This window comes from Oncorhynchus keta, chromosome 19 (assembly GCF_023373465.1).
Source record: "Oncorhynchus keta strain PuntledgeMale-10-30-2019 chromosome 19, Oket_V2, whole genome shotgun sequence".
In the NCBI taxonomy this organism is placed as follows: Eukaryota; Metazoa; Chordata; class Actinopteri; order Salmoniformes; family Salmonidae; genus Oncorhynchus; species Oncorhynchus keta.
In genome coordinates this window covers 64472328-64494746 of record NC_068439.1, presented here as the reverse complement: position 1 = coordinate 64494746, position 22419 = coordinate 64472328, and the positions used below count along the sequence as shown (strand labels likewise).

Genomic DNA, 22419 nt, shown 5'->3' with positions numbered 1-22419 from the left:
CATCAGGCAGTGTGCCCTCTCTGTCACTCATTTCCATCTGAATAGCAGCACAGGCAGACATGACCCGGCTCATGTTGAGCTACTCCCTACATACAGACACGCATAATATACTCATTTTCATTAGGGCTGGGAATTGCCAGGGACCTCGCAATATGATATTATTGTACCGATACATGATTCTCATGATTCAAATGTTGCGATTTGATACTGTGATTGATACTGTGATACTGTGATTTTATTGTGATTCAGTGTTCCAAACATATTGCTCACCATATGTCGACTGCAGAGGGACAAGAGAGAGCCATGAGAAAAGTTTTTAGGGTTTTGATCAGTCAAGGAAATAAAAGTTCTGAAAACAAATTGGCTCCCTAGTTTAAAAAATAAGATGGAGAACAAGCTATGCTATATTGTCAAAATGATACGATACTATATATTGTCAAAAATAATATTGATCCCCCCCCCCATCACTTATTTTCATTTCATTTTAAATAACGTTTAGTGTGGTCAATGGTGCAGTGAAAGCCATGATGGACGACTAGATCAGTTTTCATAGCTTACCCTACAATCTCTTCCTCTCATTTTCTATTTCTCCCCTCGGTTAATCATGTGTGTGCCTTTGTACTGTATCTGTCAGGTGTGTGTGTGGATGCCTGAGTTAATGCCCGAGTTAATGCAGCAGCTCTCGTGCCCCAGCAAGAGTTGTTCAATGGGATCATGCACAGATAAAACCCCTCTATCACCTAGCATCTGCTCACTCATCTCACATCACCACCGCCGCCTTAGCCAACACAATGGAGCCAGCCTATCTGGGACAATAAAGACATCCGCTAGCTCGGCTCCTGAATAAATCTCTTATTTCCGGGCTGCATGCCATGTTATATTGCGTGCCTCTCAGAGTCACCCCGCCATTAACAGAGAGAATGAATGAATTAAAGAAAACGCACTGACGACTGAAACATAATTATCTTGGAAAGTCACGGCAGCACTTTGCCAGGCACAAACTCCAATCAATACAAGCTAGCAATTCACGGACGGTAATGAGCTTGGTGTGTTCTCCCCCGTTCTCTTGCCTATTTTGTGACTGAGGTGTAATTGATAAGGAACACACAAGGAAGTGATATGTGTCGTGACTGGTGTAACAGACCCTGTGTCGGACTCTCTGGTATAGGGCAGATCTCCCCAGCACATGCCTTTCATGAGCTGGAGAGCCAGGGCCCGGGGAATATCAGTGTCCTCTCTTCCATGGATCGGTATCAATCCAGGCTTTTAGAGGATCTCTCCTCACTGCTGTTTTCAATTTATGGACTATGTTCTTGTGTGCGAGTGGTGCCTCGCATTGAGCAGATTTGAGCCAGTTCCACCCCTGAAGGATTAGGCTCCAGAAAACACCGGGGCTTTTTTCTCCTCTTCTCTTCCGTTTGGTTGTTTACCATCATCTACCCCCTCAGGGAGAGCCTTCTGTTTGTTTTTTACAAGAGAGAAGATCTTAGTACTGTGTCTAGTTTGGTCAGGCATATAGACACAACTATTTCTCTCCTCCCTCTCAGACATGAGGAAGATCCCAGCTCATCCCTGCCTTACGTAGGCCTAAATTACTTTGGGAATGGGGCTGCTGGGAGCAGCTTATCACTCTAGTCGGCCACAGCCCTCCTCCTCTTCTTCCGCCATCTCCTCCTCCCAGCTCAGTGGGTTCAGCTCTGAGGCTCTCAGGCACAATAATCCGTATTGAAGAGGACTGCTGAGGAGCTGATGAGAAACCGTTGTTTAAAGCAGTCCAGGGTTCCCAAGTGTGAGCTGAAAGAGGCAGCCAGGCAGAGCCCGTCAGCTCAGCCTTTCCCTCCTGTCTGTCCGGTCCTGATTGCTCTCAGCACTAAGCCCTCCTGCTCCTGTGTGAATGGACGTCCTTGTCTGCCTCTACGCGCCTTTCGTCCATTCTCAGCGGAGGTCCCTCTTCATCTAAGGCCTCTTTCAACACATACCACATCCCTCCCTCCTTCCCTCCATCTCTCTCTCTCGCTCCTCTCGCTCTCTCTCAAACTGCTTGAAGTGTGCTTATAGACCAGAGTGTGAAAACCAAGTCGGATGGCACTGAGCTTAAGCCACACATCTGGGCCCTGGTCAGTTGATAGACTGTGTCAGAGCTTGATGTGCCCTTTTGGTCTTTAGAGTAGATTGGGGAAATGGTTGCTCCTCGGCTAAGTAGGCCATGGCTATCCGCTCCAGTACCAGATAGTCCCATTCCACTGCCTATATGTTAGCTCTGCCAAAGGATCTTGCTTGTGGCAGAGAAGTCAGTTTTCCTGCACTTGGTCTGGCCTCTGAGGCTATTCTCATTGACAAACGTTTGAGAGGTTTTGAATTTGCTTAATATGTACATAAACATTTAAATGTACATGCCATCCTTGCCTTACCTTTCTTTCTGGCTGGCAACGTGGCATTCTTGCTCTGCAGCTAAAAATGTACCTTAAATATCAGTATTAAAGTAGCCACTGACTAGCCAGTAGGATTGCAAGCTATTCAACAATGTAAGCAACTTTTCTTCTAAAACATATTAGCTAGCTACACTCTTGAATAATGCAAGCCAATCATATTTCACTCTTGAATAATGCAACGATTCACAAGCATGTGCAGGCAATTAAAGGGTTTATTTTGTTGTTCGTACACACATTAGCTAAATGTAGCTTGCAAGACAATATTTATAGCTGGTAACGTTAGCATATCAGACATACTGTAACGTTTTACCCATCTCATTTGAATATAAAAGTACAGTTTCAGCATATTAAAGCTACCTTTGAACTAACCAGGCTTCATTTGATCAATGTCATGGAAGTCATTATTTGAGTTAAATGCAACAAATGTTTTTGAGTAGACCGACAGAAGGACACAAGATCTAGGTCACCTCATTTGGATTTACTGCTGCCCCTCAGAATCTCTCTCTACTTTTCTAATGTCGTCTCTCCCTCTCACTCACTCCCTCTCCCTAGGGCATTTTCTCTTTCTCAAACTTTCCCTCCCACAGAATACCTTTCTCTCACTAACCCACTCTCCCTCTTTCCCTCAGCCTCTCTCTCTGCTGTGGATTCTTAGTTGTAATGAGTAGCTAGGGGGGAAGTAGAGGGGCCTTACAGCCCCTCATATAGCAGGCACACAGTGCTGACTTAAGATAAATCCCTACAAATGAGTGTGGTAATTGCCTTGAAGTGTCCTTTCAAAAATGTCTCCCCCTGCACCCGGGGCGTGATCTGCTGTGGTTAGCCTCATTAATGGTGGCATAACAGAGAGGCACAAACTACAAATGGCACCTAGTAATCTTAAAGCATAGGAACGCAATTCCTCAAAGAAATACTTATTGGGGTGAAATAGGGAATGGGGTTCTATCTAGCTGCTTAATCGTTCACTAAGGAGAGGAGAAAGGACTGAGTCGTCATTTACGATGTGAGGTGAGTGATGCCCAGCGGGCAGTTTGAAGCCCCTCCCGAGAGGCCAGAGGAGCCCCTCAAGTCACACCTCAGGCTCTTTGCTGAATTAAAAAGTTGCACCCCAGCAGTACAGTAAAGCAAGGATACCCAACCCCTGATCTTAAAGACTTCAGTCTTGTTACTTTTCAATCATCAGGTGGATCATTCATGTCAGGGGACACCAGGTGAGTTCTTTCACTGACACTGCCCAATCGATGGCTTAATCAATCTTTTCAGTGCTTAGGCACAGCAAAAAGTGCCAGAGGACTCCTTTTTGACTTTCTGAATTTTGCCATTTCTGAAAGCCCCTGTCCAGAGGCCTGTTTTGAATGTTGTTCCCTTCAGTCCTTAGGGAGGACAGCACTGCTATGAGTCACTCCGTCAGGGGGAAGTTAACTGGCAGTGCACTCTGGTTAACAGCCTGCTGGGTTTCATTTCGTAATGCAATTTGACCTCCTCTTTCCTGTGTGTGCAGCTTACCACAATTAGATTGGACAAAGCTGCTCTTTCCCAGCAATTAGTTTTTCAGGCCCTGTTTGAGGCTTTAGCCTGCTGAGCACAAGATGGCATCTTAAGACAGACAGACCACTCTGTCTGATAAAAGATCCAGTCTGGAAACATTGCTATTGTCTAGGCATCGTCATCATTAGCTCTGATATCATGGGCAGAAAACACATTCCTCTCCATCGTTCATTGAAATTGATGGGTCATTTATAACAAAACCTTTCGATATTGGCAATCATTTCAATATTTCAAGTAAAGTGGAAAAACTCAAGTGAAATGACAGCATTGAACCATCATATTTTTGTATAAAATATCTAATAGTTAAAGAGAAGTATTGTTGTTTTGAATTTGGTCAAATTATTGTGGAAGAGGTGGGGAAAACTTGAGTGTCTGGTTTCCCTGTCCTGTTGATGTTGAGGGAGGGTGTGTGCCTGAGCATGTGTCTGTTTTCCCCTGTCCTGTTGATGTTGAGGGAGGGTGTGTGCCTGAGCATGTGTCTGTTTCCCCTGTCCTGATAATTTTGAGGGAGGGTGTGTGCCTGAGCATGTGTCTGTTTCCCCTGTCCTGATAATGTTGAGGGAGGGTGTGTGCCTGAGCATGTGTCTGTTTCCCCTGTCCTGATAATGTTGAGGGAGGGTGTGTGCCTGAGCATGTGTCTGTTTCCCCTGTCCTGTTGATGTTGAGGGAGCGTGTGTGCCTGAGCATGTGTCTGTTTCCCCTGTCCTGATAATGTTGAGGGAGCGTGTGTGCCTGAGCATGTGTCTGTTTCCCCTGTCCTGATAATGTTGAGGGAGGGTGTGTGCCTGAGCATGTGTCTGTTTCCCCTGTCCTGATAATGTTGTGGGAGGGTGTGTGCCTGAGCATGTGTCTGTTTCCCCTTCCCTGATAATGTTGAGGGAGGGTGTGTGCCTGAGCATGTGTCTGTTTCCCTGTCCTGATAATGTTGAGGGAGGGTGTGTGCCTGAGCATGTGTCTGTTTCCCCTGTCCTGATAATGTTGAGGGAGGGTGTGTGCCTGGATGTGTCTGTGTCCTGATAATGTTGAGGGAGGGTGTGTGCCTGAGCATGTGTCTGTTTCCCCTGTCCTGATAATGTTGAGGGGGGGTGTGTGCCTGAGCATGTGTCTGTTTCCCCTGTCCTGATAATGTTGAGGGAGCGTGTGTGCCTGAGCATGTGTCTGTTTGCCCTGTCCTGATAATGTTGAGGGAGGGTGTGTGCCTGAGCATGTGTCTTTTTCCCCTGTCCTGATAATGTTGAGGGAGGGTGTGTGCCTGAGCATGTGTCTGTTTCCCCTGTCCTGATAATGTTGAGGGAGGGTGTGTGCCTGAGCATGTGTCTGTTTCCCCTGTCCTGATAATGTTGAGGGAGGGTGTGTGCCTGAGCATGTGTCTGTTTCCCCTGTCCTGATAATGTTGAGGGAGGGTGTGTGCCTGAGCATGTATAGAAGTACCTGGCCTGCTGCGTGAACACTTAGGGAAGTGTTTTTTTAACATCCTTTGTGAATTATAAAATATTGAAGCTATAGTTGCTTACAGTAAGCTATTTAAAAAATCTTTCCAACAATCTCAATAATACCTAATCCTCGGTGTGAAAGAGCAGGGAAGTTATAGGCCTTCTGCTGCATTGGCCTATAGGCTATGAGCTTCCCCAAACTGGAAACTCACACGCCGCTTATGAGGTCTTTATAAAATAATTGCCTCTACATTTCCATAGTCGGATTTTTCCTATTAAGTATGTTTTCAAAATGCATTCTATGTCCAGTTCACATTGTTATGTGGTGGATGACACGCTGATAGCCTGTTATCTCGTTTTAAACGTGCACCAAAACTGTTTTGCACACACGACTGCATTTAGAATTGATTGTGTTGTGTTGAGAAGTTTAATATGACTGGGTGTGTGATAGTTGTGTTGGATTAATATGACACATGACTAGCAATACACAAAAGGCCAATTTAAAAAGGCCAATTTCACTAAATCATGCAAAATAACCTATAGACAAATAAGCATGACGGTCAAAAGTATTTACGTCGACTGATATTTCCATAAATGAATGAAAACCATTATTTTGCAATGGGATTTTCTTTCACCCGGTCATTTTGTCGGCAACAATTTTATTTATCTGCTTTTTTAAAAATGATTTTGTGGCCAAAAGCCAGCAGTTACCGGCTAATGGAAACCTTAAGCCGGCTGATTCCACACTCTACTTGTCAGAACCCAAAGCCAGTGAGATTCCAGTCAGTATCAGAATGAGTGCTTAATAATATACTTGTCTTAAATACATCTAAAACTGAAACATTGTGTTTGGTTCTAAACCTTGACTTGAGTTGTACATAAAGGGTGTAAGCAAGTTGAGGAAGCTAAACTCTTAGGTATAACATTGGATGATAAATTATCATGGTCAAGTCATATTGTAAAAGTTATGTAGATGGGGAGGGGTATGTCTATTATAAAAATAACATTTTTGACACATCAACTTTACTATTTTTTCAGGTTGTGGTCTTGTCCCATCTTGATTACTGTCTAGTAATATAGTCAAGTGCAGCAAAAAAAGACAACTGCTGGCTCTAAACAGAGCAGCACATCTTTCCCTTAACTGCACATACAGAACTAACATCAACAACATGAATGCCAGTCTTTCCTGGTTGAGGGTTGACGAGAGATTAACTGCTTCTCTTCTAGTTTTTATGAGAAGTATTGCTGTGGAAATTCCAGATTGTCTGTATAATCAAATACCATTCAGCTCAGACACCCATACATACCCCACAAGACATGCCAACAGCAGTCTCTTCAGTCCCTAAGTCCAAAACGAATTCACAGCAACGCAGAATTTTATAGCGCGTGGAACGCATGGAACTCCCTTCCATACAAAAGCATTTTTAAGGTGGTGATAATGTCAGGGTTTACCAGAATTGGACCCAGAAGCAGACCAGGACACGGTGAGTATAAAGATGGTGAGTATTTATTCATCAATGAGAGCGTGGAGGTAGATAGTTAGGCAGATCCAATGGTGGAGGCAGACAGGGATGGGGTATGCATGACAGGGATGGGGTATGAGGTGGGTTGACAGGGATGGGAGGGATGGGGATGACAGGGATGGGGCTGATGACCAGGGATGGATAACAGGGATGGGGTATGAACAGGGATGGGGTATGACAGGGATGGGGTATGACAGGGACTGGCGACAGGGATGGGGATGCAGACAGGGATGGGGTGACAGGGATGTATCAGGGATGGGGTATGACAGGGATGGGGTATGTCAGGGATGGGGTATGGGTTCAGGGATGAATGGCTGTATGGGTTCAGGGTGAATGGCTGTAGACAAAACAAACGGGGGTAAGTTAAAGGCAAGCAAGACGCAAAACAATAAATCAAAACAAAACAAACTCTATAAACTGGAGGCTGGTTCAAAACAATAAAACAAAACAAACTCTATAAACTGGAGGCTGGCACAACATACTGTTCATGGCTAACGATCCGGCAGTGAATGGATGTCAGGTCAGAGCTTTTGAAGGGGAGAGGTGATGATCAGGACAGGTGTGCAGATTACTGATGGGATACAGGTGCGGGTGAACATCGATCTCCCAACAAGCTAATTCGCCCGGCAACCAGACAGTGGTGCGTTCCAGGACACCGGAAACACACTCCAGGACAGAAACACAGGCAAACCCAGACTCTGGAAGCGGGATTCGTGACAGATCATTTTTTGGAGAAAAAAAATCTAAATTTCAAAATTTGACCCTTGGGTCTTGACTTGATGTGCATTTGCAATATGAAAATTTACCGTGGAGCGCGCTCGCCATATATTGGATTTTTGCTGTGTGACACTTGGCATTTGCCATATGGCATTTGCAATACGTATTGAATGAAACAACGTCCATTTGAGTGGTATTGTACATCGTGTATATGTTTCGTACGGTGCCAATAAGTTCCCATTCATTTTTGTCTTTCAGTAAAGTCAGTGTGTCTATGTATGCGGATCACTCAACACTATACACATCATCTACTACAGCGATTGAAATTACTGCAAGACTTAACAAAGAGATGCGGTTAGTTTCAGAATGGGTGGCAAGGAATAAATTAGTACTAAATATAAAAAAAACTAAAAGCATTGTATTTGGGATAAATCATTCAATAAACACAAAACCTCACCTAAATTGTGTAATAAATAATGTCTAAATTGAGCAAGTTGAGGTGACTAAACTGTCATGGTCAAAACATATTGAAAAAACAGCAGCTAAGATGGGGAGAAGTCTGTCCATAATAAAGCACTGCTCTACCTTCTTAACAGCACTACCAACAAGGCAGGTCCTACAGGCTCTAGTTCTGTTACACCTGGACTACTGTTCAGTCGTGTGGTGACTTCATCACTACTTGTAGTTGTGAGAGGTATTGACATGTTGAAAGCCCCGAGGTGTCTGTTTAAACAACTAGCACACAGCTCAGCAACCCATGACAGCAGGCCACCAGAGGTCTCTTCATAGTCCCCAAGTCCAGAACAGACTATGGGAGGCACACAGTACTACATACAGTTGGGCCATGTCTACATGGACCTCTTTTCTACATCAGGCAACTAATGCAAGCAGTAAATTCAGATTTTAAAAAGCAGATATAAAAATACACCTTATGGAGCAGTGGGGACTGGGAAGAAACACAAACATAGACAGACACACACATGATAACATACTCACTATACACACACGTACACATGGATTTTGTGTTGTAGATATGTGGTAGGGGACTGAGGGCACACACTTAGTGTTTTGTGAAATCTGTTATGAATGTATTGTAATGTTAGAAAAATGTCATTCATTTTGCCGGACCCCAGGAAGAGTAGCAAGAGCCATGGCAGCAGCTAATGGAGATCCATAATAAATACAAATACTCAAACAGCCTAAATGATCTTTAAAAATGGATTAAACAACAACTCATGGAACGGTGGGGACTCTGAGGGGACGCGTGCGCGCACACATTTTTGCTGTTGTATTGTTTGTATATATTTGTATTTTTATTGTTTGTAAATCGTTGCTTCCTGCCATCCAGTACCACTACACCAGGTGGTGTCAGATGAAGGCCCTAATATTTGTCAAAGACTCCAGCCACCCCAGTCATAGACTGTTCTCTCTGCTACCGCACGGCAAGCGGTACCGGCGCGCAAAGTCCAGGTCCAAAAGGCTTCTTTTAACAGCTTCTACCCTGAGCCATAAGACTCCTGAACAGCTAATTAAATGGCTACCAGGATAATTTGCATTGTCGTCAATGTCCCCCCCACAATTTTACGCTGCTGCTACTGTCTGTTTATTATCCATGCATAGTTACTACCTCTACCTGCATGTACATATTACCTCAATTACCTCGACTAACCTGTGCCCCCGCACATTGACTCTGTACCGGTGGCCCCTGTATGTAGTCTCGTTACTGTTATTTTACTACTGCTCTTTAATAATAGATTTTTCTTCACTTATTTTTCTTAAAACTCCATTGTTGGTTAAGGACTTGTAAGTAATCATTTCACTAAAGTCTACACCTGTTGTATTCAGTGCATATGACAAATAACATTTGATTTGTATTTAACATTTGTGTGACTGTACTTGTCTATCAGTGTTTTGTTACTTGTCATGTTTTTGGTGGACCCCAGAAAAAGTAGCTGCTCCTTCTGCGGAAGCTAACTGAGCTCATACCAATGGAGATTGGAGATCTCATGGGGGTTTAAAAGCCATCCTAATATCACCACATTCTTCTGAATATCTATCGGTATTCCATATTGTATTATACTGTGCATTCGGAAAGTGTTCAGACCCCTTGACTTTTTCCACATTTTGTTACGTTGCAGCCTTAGCCTACAATTTATTAAATATATACAGTATTTTATCAATCTACACACAATACCCCATAATGACAAAGCGTAAACAGATTTTTTTGTATTTAGACCCTTTCCTATGAAACTGGAAATTGTGCTCCGGTGCATCCTGTTTCCATTGATCATCCTTGATGGTTCTACAACTTCAATGGAGTCCACCTGTGGTAAATTCAATTGATTGGACATGATTTGGAAAGGCACCGCATCTGTCTATATAAGGTGCCACGGTTGACAATGTATGTCAGAGCAAAACCAAGCCATGAGGTCGAAGGATTTGTCCATAGAACTCTGAGACAGGATTGTGTTGAGGCACAGATCTGAGGAAGAGTTCCAAAAAATGTGTGCAGCATTGAAGGTCCCCAAGAACACAGTGGCCTCCATCATTCTTAAATGGAAGAAGTTTGGAACCACCAAGACTCTTCCTAGAGCTGGCCGCCCGACCAAACTCAGCATTCGGGGGAGAGAGGTTAAAGACAGAAGGTTAAAGACACATGACAGCCTGCTTGGAGTTTGCCAAAAGGCACCTAAAGGACTCTCAGACCATGAGAAACAAGATTCTCTGGTCTGATGAAAACAATATTGAACTCTTTGGCCTGAATGCCAAGCATCACGTCTGGAGGAAACCTGGCACCGCTCATCACCTGGCCAATACATCCCTACGGTGAAGCATGGTGGTGGCAGCATCATGCTGTGGGGATGTTTTTCAGTGGCAGGGGCTGAGAGACTAGTCAGGATCGAGGGAAAGATGAAAGGAGATCTCGGGACCTCAGACTGGGGCGAAGGTTCACCTTCCAACAGGACAACGACCCTAAGCACACATCCAAGACAACTACAGTGGCTTCTGGACAAGTCTCTGAATGTCCTTGACTGGCCCAGCCAGAGTCCGGACTTGTACCCAATTTTGAAAATCTCTGGATAGACCTGAAAATAGCTGTGCAGCGACACTCCCCATCCAACCTGACAGAGCTTGAAAGGATTTTCAGAGAAGAATGGGATAAACTACCCAAGTACAGCTGTGCCAAGCTTGTAGCGTCATACCCAAGAAGACTCGAGACTATAATCGCTGCCAAAGGTGCTTCAACAAAGTACTGAGGAAATGGTCTGAAAACTTATGTGATATTTCAGTTTTTTATATACATTTGGGAAAACAATCTAAAAAACAGTTTTTGTCAGTCATTATGGGATATTGTGTGTATATTGATGGGGGGGGGGACAATTGAATCAATTTTAGAATAAGGCTGAAACGTGGAAAAAAGTGAAGGGGTCTGAATACTTTTCAAATACAATTTATATGAATCCACAATGGCTACAGTAGAAAGCATGTACAGTAAGTTCTCAGATTTAACCTAAATATTATGGTATGGTAGCCATGGTGAAGTGAATTTTCATAGTGCCATTTTCAGTCCTGTTGGTGACCTGTGATGTGTGTTCCCTGGAGCTTCATGTCAAGGGATTGGTGTTCCAAGTACTGGGCCTATATCCCCCAGTCCCTCCCTGCCAGGCTTCATCCAGGGACAGCTAGGCCACAGGGGAACGCTGGGTGTGGGTTGATCTATTGGAGGAGCCAGAGCCCTGTCTGGTTCTTCCCCACAGACGCATGGAGTAATTTGGGCTGTGTCCCGCAAGGCGGCCCAGTCACCCCCGGCCCAGAAAAGTAATTCATCTTATTTAGTGGCATGTCCAGCCCTCTTCCCCACAGCCACACAGCACAGGAGCTGTTAGCCTGGCTCCCAGTGACAGGCACATAGTCCTGTAGTACAAACTACACCCTCTCTGTCTTTGTGTCACTGTCTCTGTCTTGCTTTGTCCTTATTGCCTAAATGACTTTGTAGAGGACAAATATGGCCCCTATTGCACTAATATGGTGGGTGCAAGTTGTATTTTTACTACTTTCATCTCCCCATCTTCAGAACTGCATCCTTCTTTGTTTCCTTTGACCTGAATCGTCCAAATGAGTGTTTACCTTATTCCTACTCAGTGTCAGGAAACCTGCAAAAAGAACTGCTGCTGTATTTGTCTTCTGTATAACATCTGTTCTACTTCAAAGCTGATTTTCTCATATCAGTGATAAGTCATTCTTCAAACTCACTGGAGTGAGGAATATGATTATCATGATCAATATTTACTAATATTATCTGCCATCCAGCCTGGCCCGGTTGTTTGGGGTTGCAGATCATTTGATTGCTTATTAGACCTTGTTGACAGTTTGCTTGATGACTCTAGGTGGGGCTCTGGTTTATTTATTCTCCAGCGTCCTGGCATCATTAAAAGCATTAATCACACAAATTGGATGAGATGTAGGTACACAGGATATCTCCAGTCTCGGCCTGTCTGTATGTGCTAACCCTGGTGGGATGGGATGATTTGTGGATGTCCTCTACTTACGGCACGGGAGCTCCAGATTACTTTCATAACCTCCTCAGAATTGAGCCATAAAAGTCCAATGTAATAAATTACAGAGTGGCGAGAGAGAGGTAGACAGACAACCAACACCTCATCACCGAGCAGAGGGAGGAGTGGTGGGCAGAAGGAACAGCGCTGTGGATTTAGTAGAACAGGTGACCTTGTCCAGAGGCTTCAAGGACACAGCGGGAGACAATGTGATTATTAGTAGAACAGGTTAACTGGTGACCTTGTCCAGAGGCTTCAAGGACACAGCGGGAGACAATGTGATTATTAGTAGAACAGGTTAACTGGTGACCTTGTCCAGAGGCTTCAAGGACACAGCGGGAGACATTGTGATTATTAGTAGAACAGGTTAACTGGTGACCTTGTCCAGAGGCTTCAAGGACACAGCGGGAGACAATGTGATTATTAGTAGAACAGGTTAACTGGTGACCTTGTCCAGAGACTCCAAGGACACAGCGGGAGACAATGTGATTATTAGTAGAACAGGTTAACTGGTGACCTTGTCCAGAGGCTTCAAGGACACAGCGGGAGACATTGTGATTATTAGTAGAACAGGTTAACTGGTGACCTTGTCCAGAGGCTTCAAGGACACAGCGGGAGACAATGTGATTATTAGTAGAACAGGTTAACTGGTGACCTTGTCCAGAGACTCCAAGGACACAGCGGGAGACAATGTGATTATTAGTAGAACAGGTTAACTGGTGACCTTGTCCAGAGGCTTCAAGGACACAGCGGGAGACATTGTGATTATTAGTAGAACAGGTTAACTGGTGACCTTGTCCAGAGACTTCAAGGACACAGCGGGAGACAATGTGATTATTAGTAGAACAGGTTAACTGGTGACCTTGTCCAGAGGCTTCAAGGACACAGCGGGAGACAATGTGATTATTAGTAGAACAGGTTAACAGGTGACCTTGTCCAGAGACTCCAAGGGCACAGCAGGAGATTATTTGGTGGCTGACGCACACTGCCCTAGCCGTGTTTCTTTGAGTAGGGCACTAGACTCAGCGGGTGTCCAGCACCACCCTGCACCTACGCAGCTCCCGAATGCCTCTTTTGAAAGGCCACCAGCTCCTGCCTTTGAGAGTGTACTCTTTATACATCATCTACATCTGCTTTTTGAAAAGACCCCATTAAATGGCTTTCAACAGACCGACTCTGTTGCAGTTTTACCTTATTCATTCGTGCCCTCTCGTCTTTGTGCAGGCGTTTGGTACTAGTGAGACATTCCCCCCTATTGAGAGGCTGGACATACGCCATTTTAATACTTCATCGAGGAGAGAATATCTTTTCACAACAATTGGATTAGCATGAAGCCATTTGGCACAGGTCCCTCGGAAGGCAGTGACACACCGGATTGTTGCTGCTTGGAGACGTCTCCGCGCATATCCAAGACCAACACTCCCTGTTCTTCACAGCGTCTCACGACCTCCTCTGACAGCTCCATGTCACTTCAGAACTAGTACAGGAACATGTGATGATGGAACACACAGATGCAATCATGTGTACAGCTTTGTTATCTCGGTTAGTTACAGTAGATCCCAATAATCAGAATTTCATTCAGACACTCATACGCTGCATTTAGCTGCACACAGAGCACTTTCCCTGAGAGCCAAAATGTCTGAATGAAATTCAGATTATTGACTGGGGCATCTCCCCGAGAGTGAGTGCATTCACAGAAACTTCTGGATACTTCATAGGGAATGTATTTATTCTACATGAGTATTCCTATTTCCTACAGTACAGAATCCTCTCAGGACTCAACATAGACGGGAAGATGCACAAGTGCCTTTGATGCCTTACCTGTCATTGTATATTGGTGTCATTGTATATGATTTAATGTAAAGCTCTCGTGACATGGTGACATTTTCTTGTCCCTGATCTGAAGGGGTTGATGGATGTATATCCAGGGCTGTGATGGTGGGAAGAAAGGAGGCATAGAGAGGGAGGTGGTGTGAGGCAGCTCGGCGTTGAAGAGCAGAGTGCAGTGCAGTGCAGGATGGGAAGGAAGGCCTCAGAGCCTCCACACTCTGCTCTGCTCTTATCTGATTAGTTCTTAGCAGCCTGGTACAGGAAGCGGGCCTAAACACTCTCTCTGTTTCACTGTTCCGGTCTCTGTCTCTTTCCCTGTCTTTCTTTTCCTCTCACTCCCTCCGTCTCTCTCTCTCTCTCACACACACACACACACACACACACACACACACACACACACACACACACACACACACACACACACCAGGAAACAGCCTCTTCTTTCCCTACTCTCTAGCAGGAAGCAGGGCCATGCTGCATGTGAGAATAAAGGCCCATGTAACAGGAAGAGCTTTATGGCCATTGTCCAAGGATCTCTGTCACCACCTCTTAGACATTGACGGAATGACATGAAGAGATTGTTTTTGCTGATGAGTCTCTCTCTGTTTTTTTGGAAGGTGTTCAGGAGGAAGGCCATAGAACTGGGAGAGAAGCTGTTGCCTGCATTCAAAACCCCCACAGGCATCCCCTGGGCCCTCCTAAACCTGAAGAGGTGAGTCCTGCACTCATACAGCACATGTCTGTCTGTTTATATACACACTGTGCAGTTTGCCCACTCTACTACAAGTAAATCACTATTCCCAATAGTGGAACATCACTCATTATACATTTAGAAGAGGACAATACCTAGACCCTGCACCTCTACAGACATGACACACACCCACTGAGCAGCTTGACACAGCTCACTCTTCCCATGCATCACTCGTCCTTGTACTCCATTCACAGGAGTAAAGACCAAAAGCCTTCAATTAGGGCTGGGCGATCATATCTGGTTCATTTTTTCCCCTAAATTATGGCCACTTCACGACATATCTCTAAATGTGCTTTGTTGCACAATTAAAGGTCAACACACTGCATTTCAAACAGTCAGGGATAATCTACTGAATTCAGGGACTTGTGAAGTTATACCTAGGCTAAATATAAGCCTTCCACAACCATAAGATGCACTAATCATTTAAATATTTGATCAGAGTTTAACCTGCTTTTTGTTGTTGTTGCAATAATCACTGATCTAGCTTTCAAGTCTGTTTATGAAAATGCCCTTTTTGTTACAAATTTAACTAGAACCATGCAAATCCACTAATAATGAACAACTTCTTCTTGTAGCAGGCATTATATATAATGAACACAGGTCTCATAAACAATCTCTCAAGCACAGACGCACGTGCTAGTAAGTAGCAAGCTAAAGTCTAGTCAACTTGGATCTATTTGCTTGTCTCTAATTGTTTGAACAACACCGCCTGTTCACTTTGTTTAGAGAATAAAATCTACTGGCCTATCTGGATAAGAAGATGCTAATTTCTCAGAATGAGAACGAGTTTCCAGTTCTTTATTTAAATGCGTCTTTTAATGCTCATTGCACATTTATAAAACTCAGACAATACAGCTAGTACAAAACAGTCTGTGGCTAAAATGCTTCTAGCAGTATGTGGTACTGCAATGCTGCGCATAACTGTAACTGAGCATGAATTTTCCACAATCATTAATACTCTTGTTTTAGTAGGGTCTGCTCTGTTTATATTTTGGTAGTTGAGACATAAAGGGTATGGTTGGAAAGGTTAAGTTGTCTATTACAGTAAAATAATGTCTCTAAGCGTTTTGGTGTCCATATGACCCATTCTGTAGCGTGTTTAAACTGCTTGTTGTCAGAGAGGAAGAAGTTATCTTTCTCCTTCTGTTGTTGTGAGTGGCAGGGGGAGGGGCTTGGTGTCTGTGTGCGGGTGGGAAGGTGCACACTCTACACAGCACAGAAGCAGCAAAGAAGACTAGACAAAAAAGACAGAATGTTAATACATTTTTATTTTTTTCATGATTCTAGCGATACAGGCATGTGGAACATTAATTTGATATATCACCCTACCTTCAATAGTTTCACTCTCCCTCCCTCTGTTTCCCTCGGTTACATTAACTGCACAGACTATTGCAAATACTCGTCTTTCTCCCCGGCTTTAAAGTATTGTCCGCTCTGGTTTGATAGCATAGTGGCACATAAAAGCACAGTTGTTTTGCGAAGTACGGTCTCTGCTTCCTTTATTCCATCCCCCAAACCACAGAAGTGAGGAATGTTGTCTGTGTATCGATGTTCTGGGCTCTACCATTGATAAGTCAGTGTTTTGACTACACCTTGTCTGGACCAAGTTTTTTGTTATGATGCTCTCTCGCAACTGGAGCCTGCCTCTAGATTATTATCCTGCCTGCACCTTACTCTGAATGACCCCCGCTCAGCGTCTCGACTACAGTGTCCACAGCTGCCATGGCTCCCTCTCTCCTGCTCTACACAGAAACCTCTTCAAAACAATGCAACGCTGTCGAGGTCATGTGTTGTCCCGGCTAACAAAACCATAGACTGCCCTCCCTGGACCTCCTTGTTCCCCTCCCTCCATCACTACCCTCGCTCTTACCGTATCCCCCCTGAAGGGACACACCTATCCGCCCACCTCCCTCAGAAAAGAGAGAGGGAGACGGGATGGAGTCTGGAGGATAGAGGGTCAGCTGCTACTCTCCAGGGGCAAACCTGTTGGAGGATTTTTATTGGGTTTGGAAATGGTTTTTCCAGAGATGCTGCCTGGTGGGTAAAAGGGGGATGAAGCAGGGAGGGAGAGGAAGAACAGGGGGGCGTGTGACGCCAGCGGCTAGTCTCAGCTATGAAAATAAACATCCTCTCTGTTATGTCCCATCTGTCCTGTCTGCTCCAGTCCTGCAGCTAGTGTAGCGTGCTCAACCCCGGCAGTCCAATGGCTGAGAGAGGCCTTATTATGCATACCATACTCACTCTTAACAATTCCTGCTCACTACACAACCCTCAGCACAGCAAAGAACAGGGAGAGGGATTGTATCAATATCACAGCAACTGAACATGTGTGTGGCTTGTCACTGCTACTGCACTGAATTAAATAAATGTCTTTAGCTTAATATGTTGTATGTTATATTTTCTCAGATACCTACACACTGTCTGATGGCTATTTTTATTAGCCAGGAGGGAGGAGAAAACCTGTCTCAAAGCTCTCCCCCTGTAATCGCAGGATTCATCTGAATGCATTCTTTTAGTTTTTCTCGCCAGTGAGTGCTCGGCCCAGTTCGTCAGATATGAATTAAAACCCAGGTTGTCTTGGAGATGGCCATGCGGGTCGGTGTAACAAATGAATTTCCCCCGCTTATGGCGAATGAAGGGCTTTCTTCACGTATCATCACCTGGTGGTTGAAGCTACTAGTCTCCTGGAGTTAGATCTGAGGCCCCAGAGGACTGCCGCCCGCCCAGGCATGGTCCTCACCCTACCACAGGCCCCCAGGAGCCCCAACAGATAATGATGCATTTACCCACGTCACTGAACCATAACTGGGTTAGCTTATATAGAGCCCACCAGACCTCAACCACAGATGTAATTTCTGATATGGAGATGCTAAGGCATATGAGCGAATAAACTGGATATGGGAAAGGGGAATAGGTTTCACAAAGTATACACACGTTAATGCAGAGCTGGCATATGTCTACTTGCTGTCTAGAAACAGATGTGTATCAGTAGGCAGAACCTCCATTCACTTACAGTGAGCTGTGTTATGTTTGTTAGGAAACACAGCAGCTCTCATACTCATTCTCTCTCGTTAACGTGAGGACTAACGAGGCAAACTCTGTGGCTGTCAAAAGCCTCTTTGTATGCAACTAATTTTCTTGTTGGAGGTTATGCCTGGCCAGCCCTCTTCCCTGTGTTTTTCATTTTGTGGATGCTTGTTGCTAAAAAAATCTCAAAGTGGTCCCTTTGGGGAATGCTGAATCTAAACTCACTGTTGTATCGCTGCAGATAGAAAGAGAGGATTGAAATGTATCAACAACTTGAATTTTTTGTTGCATCTTTGTGTGTGTGTGTGTGTGTGTGTGGATGGTTCTGTATATTAGGGGTTGTGTTTTTACAGAGGATGGTTCTTCACCTTTTAAAGTACAAAGGCTCCTAACCTGGCTACTGCTGTAACCTGGTAAATAATGTATTTGACCCGCTAAATGTTGACAGCAACACCGTAACCCAATTTAAAAGATGACACTTACCCTGTAATAGAAGGAGGAACGTTTGGGCTATTTTGGCGTTTGTACTTTGTCCCACTTTAAATGGAGGGACACGTTCTCAGATGTGTTGGAACCAGTAACCCAATTGCATACAGCCACGGGCAGTTTTCCCTCTCCTTTTCCACACTCCTCAGAAAACAGTTAAGTGAAGCAAAGTGATTTTTAATGTTGTAGAAGACCATTCCCAACATTTTCAACACTGAAATTACAGTTATAGTAGATAATATGTAATCAACATGTAGACAGTTTTGTAGAGTATCTGCAGAGGGATATTCCTACACCTACAGTATAAACCTGTCCAGCCCTCCAGCCCTTTCTAACGAGGATGACAGCTGCAGTACCTTCGGAAAGTATTCTTACCCCGAGACTTATTCCGCATTTTGTTGTGTTACAGCCTGAATTCAAAATTGATTCAATGTTTTTTTCTCACCCATCTACCCAAAATGCCCCATAATGACAAAGTAAACACGTTTTTAGATATTTTTGCAAATGTGTTGAAAAGTAATTATCTAATTTACACATGTATTAACACCCTTAAGTCAAACCTTTCTAGAAGCACCTTTGGCGCCGATTACAGTTGTGAGTCTTTTGGGTAAGCTTTGCACACCTGGATTGTACAATATTTGCTCATTATTCTTTAAAGAATTATTCAACCATCAGTTTTCTCATATCAAAACCATGAAACTCTAACTGTTTTAAAATCACCATTGGCCTCATGGTGAAATCCCTTAGCAATTTTCTTCCTCTCCGGCAACTGAGTTAGGAAGGACACCTGTATCTTTGTAGTGACTGGATGTATTGATACACCACCCAAAGCCTTATTAACAACTTCACCAAAGGGATAATTGTTTTCTTTACACATCTACGAATCGGTGACCTTCTTTGCGAGTCATTGAAAAACCTCCCTGGTCTTTGTTCTTAAATCTGTGCTTGAAATTCACTGCTCAACTGAGGGACCTTACAGATGTATGTGTGGGGTACAGAGATGAGGTAGTCATTCAAAATCACGTTAACCACTATTATTGAACAAGGAATGAGCCCATACAAGAATGGGAGAAACTCCCCAAATACAAGTGTGCCAAGCTTGTAGCGTCATACCCAAGAAGACTCAAGGCTGTAATCGCTGCAAAAGGTGCTTCAACTCAAATCAAATCAAATGTATTTGTCACATACACATGGTTAGCAGATGTTAATGCGAGTGTAGCTAAATGCTTGTGCTTCTAGTTCCGACAATGCAGTAATAACCAACGAGTAATCTAACCTAACAATTCCTAAACGACTAACTTATACACACACAAGTGTAAAGGGATAAAGAATATGTACATATTCTTTATCCCTTCATAAAGATATATGAATGAGTGATGGTACAGAACAGCATAGGCAAGATGCAGTAGATGGTATCGAGTACAGTATAGACATATGAGATGAGTAATGTAGGGTATGTAAACAAAGTGGCATAGTTTAAAGTGGCTAGTGATACATGTATTACATAAAGATGCTGTAGATGATATAGAGTACAGTATATACATATACATATGAGATGGATAATGTAGGGTATGTAAACATTATATTAAGTAGCAATGTTTAAAGTGGCTGTATATAGTGATATATTTTACATCAATTTCCATCAATTCCCATTATTAAAGTGGCTGGAGTTGAGTCAGTGTGTTGGCAGCAGCCACTCAATATTAGTGGTGGCTGTTTAACAGTCTGATGGCCTTGAGATAGAAGCTGTTTTTCAGTCTCTCGGTCCCTGCTTTGATGCACCTGTACTGACCTCGCCTTCTGGATGATAGCGGGTGAACAGGCAGTGGCTCGGGTGGTTGTTGTCCTTGATGATCTTTATGGCCTTCCTGTGACATCTGGTGGTGTTGGTGTCCTGGAGGGCAGGTAGTTTGCCCCCGGTGATGCGTTGTGCAGACCTCACTACCCTCTGGAGAGCCTTACGGTTGTGGGTGGAGCAGTTGCCATACCAAGCGGTGATACAGCCCGACAGGATGCTCTCGATTGTGCATCTGTAGAAGTTTGTGAGTGCTTTTGGTGACAAGCAGAATTTCTTCAGCCTCCTGAGGTTCTTCACGGTGCTGTCTGTGTAGGTGGACCAATTCAGATTGTCCGTGATGTGTACGCCGAGGAACTTAAAACGTACTACCCTCTCCACTACTGTCCCATCGATGTGGATAGGGGGGTGCTCCCTCTGCTGTTTCCTGAAGTCCACAATCATCTCCTTAGTTTTGTTGACGTTGAGTGTGAGGTTATTTTCCTGACACCACACTCCGAGTGCCCTCACATCCTCCCTGTAGGCCGTCTCGTCATCGTTGGTAATCAAGCCTACCACTGTAGTGTCGTCCGCAAACTTGATGATTGAGTTGGAGGCGTGCATGGCCACGCAGTCGTGGGTGAACAGGGAGTACAGGAGAGGGCTCAGAACGCACCCTTGTGGGGCCCCAGTGTTGAGGATCAGCATGGCCACGCAGTCGTGGGTGAACAGGGAGTACAGGAGAGGGCTCAGAACGCACCCTTGTGGGGCCCCAGTGTTGAGGATCAGCGGGGTGGAGATGTTGTTACCTACCCTCACCACCTGGGGGCGGCCCGTCAGGAAGTCCAGTACCCAGTTGCACAGGACGGGGTCGAGATCGAGTTTGGAGGGTACTATGGTGTTAAATGCTGAATGTAGTCGATGAACAGCATTCTCACATAGGTATTCCTCTTGTCCAGATGGGTTAGGGAAGTGTGCAGTGTGGTTGAGATTGCATCGTCTGGGGACCTATTTGGGCAGTAAGCAAATTGGAGTGGGTCTAGGGCAGGGGTGTCAAACATACGGCCCGCTGGCCGGAACCGCCCCCAAGGAGGTTCGATCAGGCCCGGGTCTGAAAGTGGAAAAAATGCATAAAAGGCTGCAATTCATGGATTATCCGCTAAGGGGCGCACTCTTTCCATCAGAGTAGAAGACAAGCCGCATCACTGAGACAGTGAAAACAGCAGACGGTATCAATGCGCCAGGTAATATCATTAGCCAAAATGTCGTTATCCAAACGGAGAAAAGTAGATAAGGAGTGTAGAATTTTCAAAGAAAAATGGACCAGTCCTATTTATTTACAGAGATGCACGGAAAACCTTTTGTGCTTGGTGTGTTTGCAACAAGTTTCGGTATTGAAGGAATATAATATTCGACGCCACTACGAGACTCATCACAGCGAAAAATATGACGGCTTGCAAGGACAACTGAGAAGAGATAAGATTAACGAATTGCTGGCGGGTCTGAGGAAACAGCAGTCAACTTTCATCCAGAGCCGAGAAGTCAGTTAGCATTAGCATCGAAGCCGTATTCCGACGGTGACTTTGTTAAACGATGCATGATGAAGGCGGCTGAACTTGTATGTCCCGAGAAGCTGACAAGCTTTTGCCAATATTAGGGAGAATACTCGGCAGATTTGAAGGGCAAATTTGCCTCTAGGTCTGGACAGATTTTATCAGTATCTACTACCAGGGTACCCCAAATTAACAGCCCTGGCTGCTGTGCATGTTTGGGACAACCTACCTTTTGAACAAATTTTCTCAGTGATGAATATCAATAAAACAAAAATGCGTCAAGGCTCACAAACAAGCACTTAAATGACATTCTGAAAGTGACAGCTAGTCAGGACATCTGGTGTTGATCTACAGGCCAAAAGATGCCAAGTTTCAGGTACAAATACAAGTCCAGACTAGACTAAATGCTGCCTTAGATACTGTTTGCATTGAAAGAATACAGCTCTGTGAAGATGAATCCTTACTGTGGTGATTTAAAAAATGTGCACTTTAATGTTAGTCAGCAGCTTCAAAACAAAAGTTGTGTGATGGATTCTTGTTCATACAACCCATACATTTTCAGTATGTATTGTATGTGTATGTATGTTTCATGTATGAAGTTTACAGATTTACAGGACAGGCGAACACTTTCTTCATTACACATTTAAAATCACTCTCCTTAGTTTGTAAGGTTACGCAGGGATTACATTTAGATTTTATATGCGTATGTGTAAGTGGTTTAAAAATTCCTTTCTTTAAAAGTCTCATTTAATCTTAAAGTGCATTACTATATTTTTCAGTACCAATTAA

The 22419-nt window shown here is 44.2% G+C and overlaps 1 protein-coding gene across 1 annotated transcript in view; it reads left to right on the top strand.

Annotated features, from left to right (window-relative positions):
- The window catches only part of LOC118398686 (mannosyl-oligosaccharide 1,2-alpha-mannosidase IA-like), a 169735-nt gene that overhangs the window by 109447 nt on the left and 37869 nt on the right, over positions 1-22419 (top strand). Inside the window, exon 5 of the mRNA XM_035794262.2 lies at positions 14657-14751. Coding sequence (XP_035650155.2) covers positions 14657-14751 — 95 coding nt within the window. The remainder of the gene's footprint in view (positions 1-14656; positions 14752-22419) is intronic.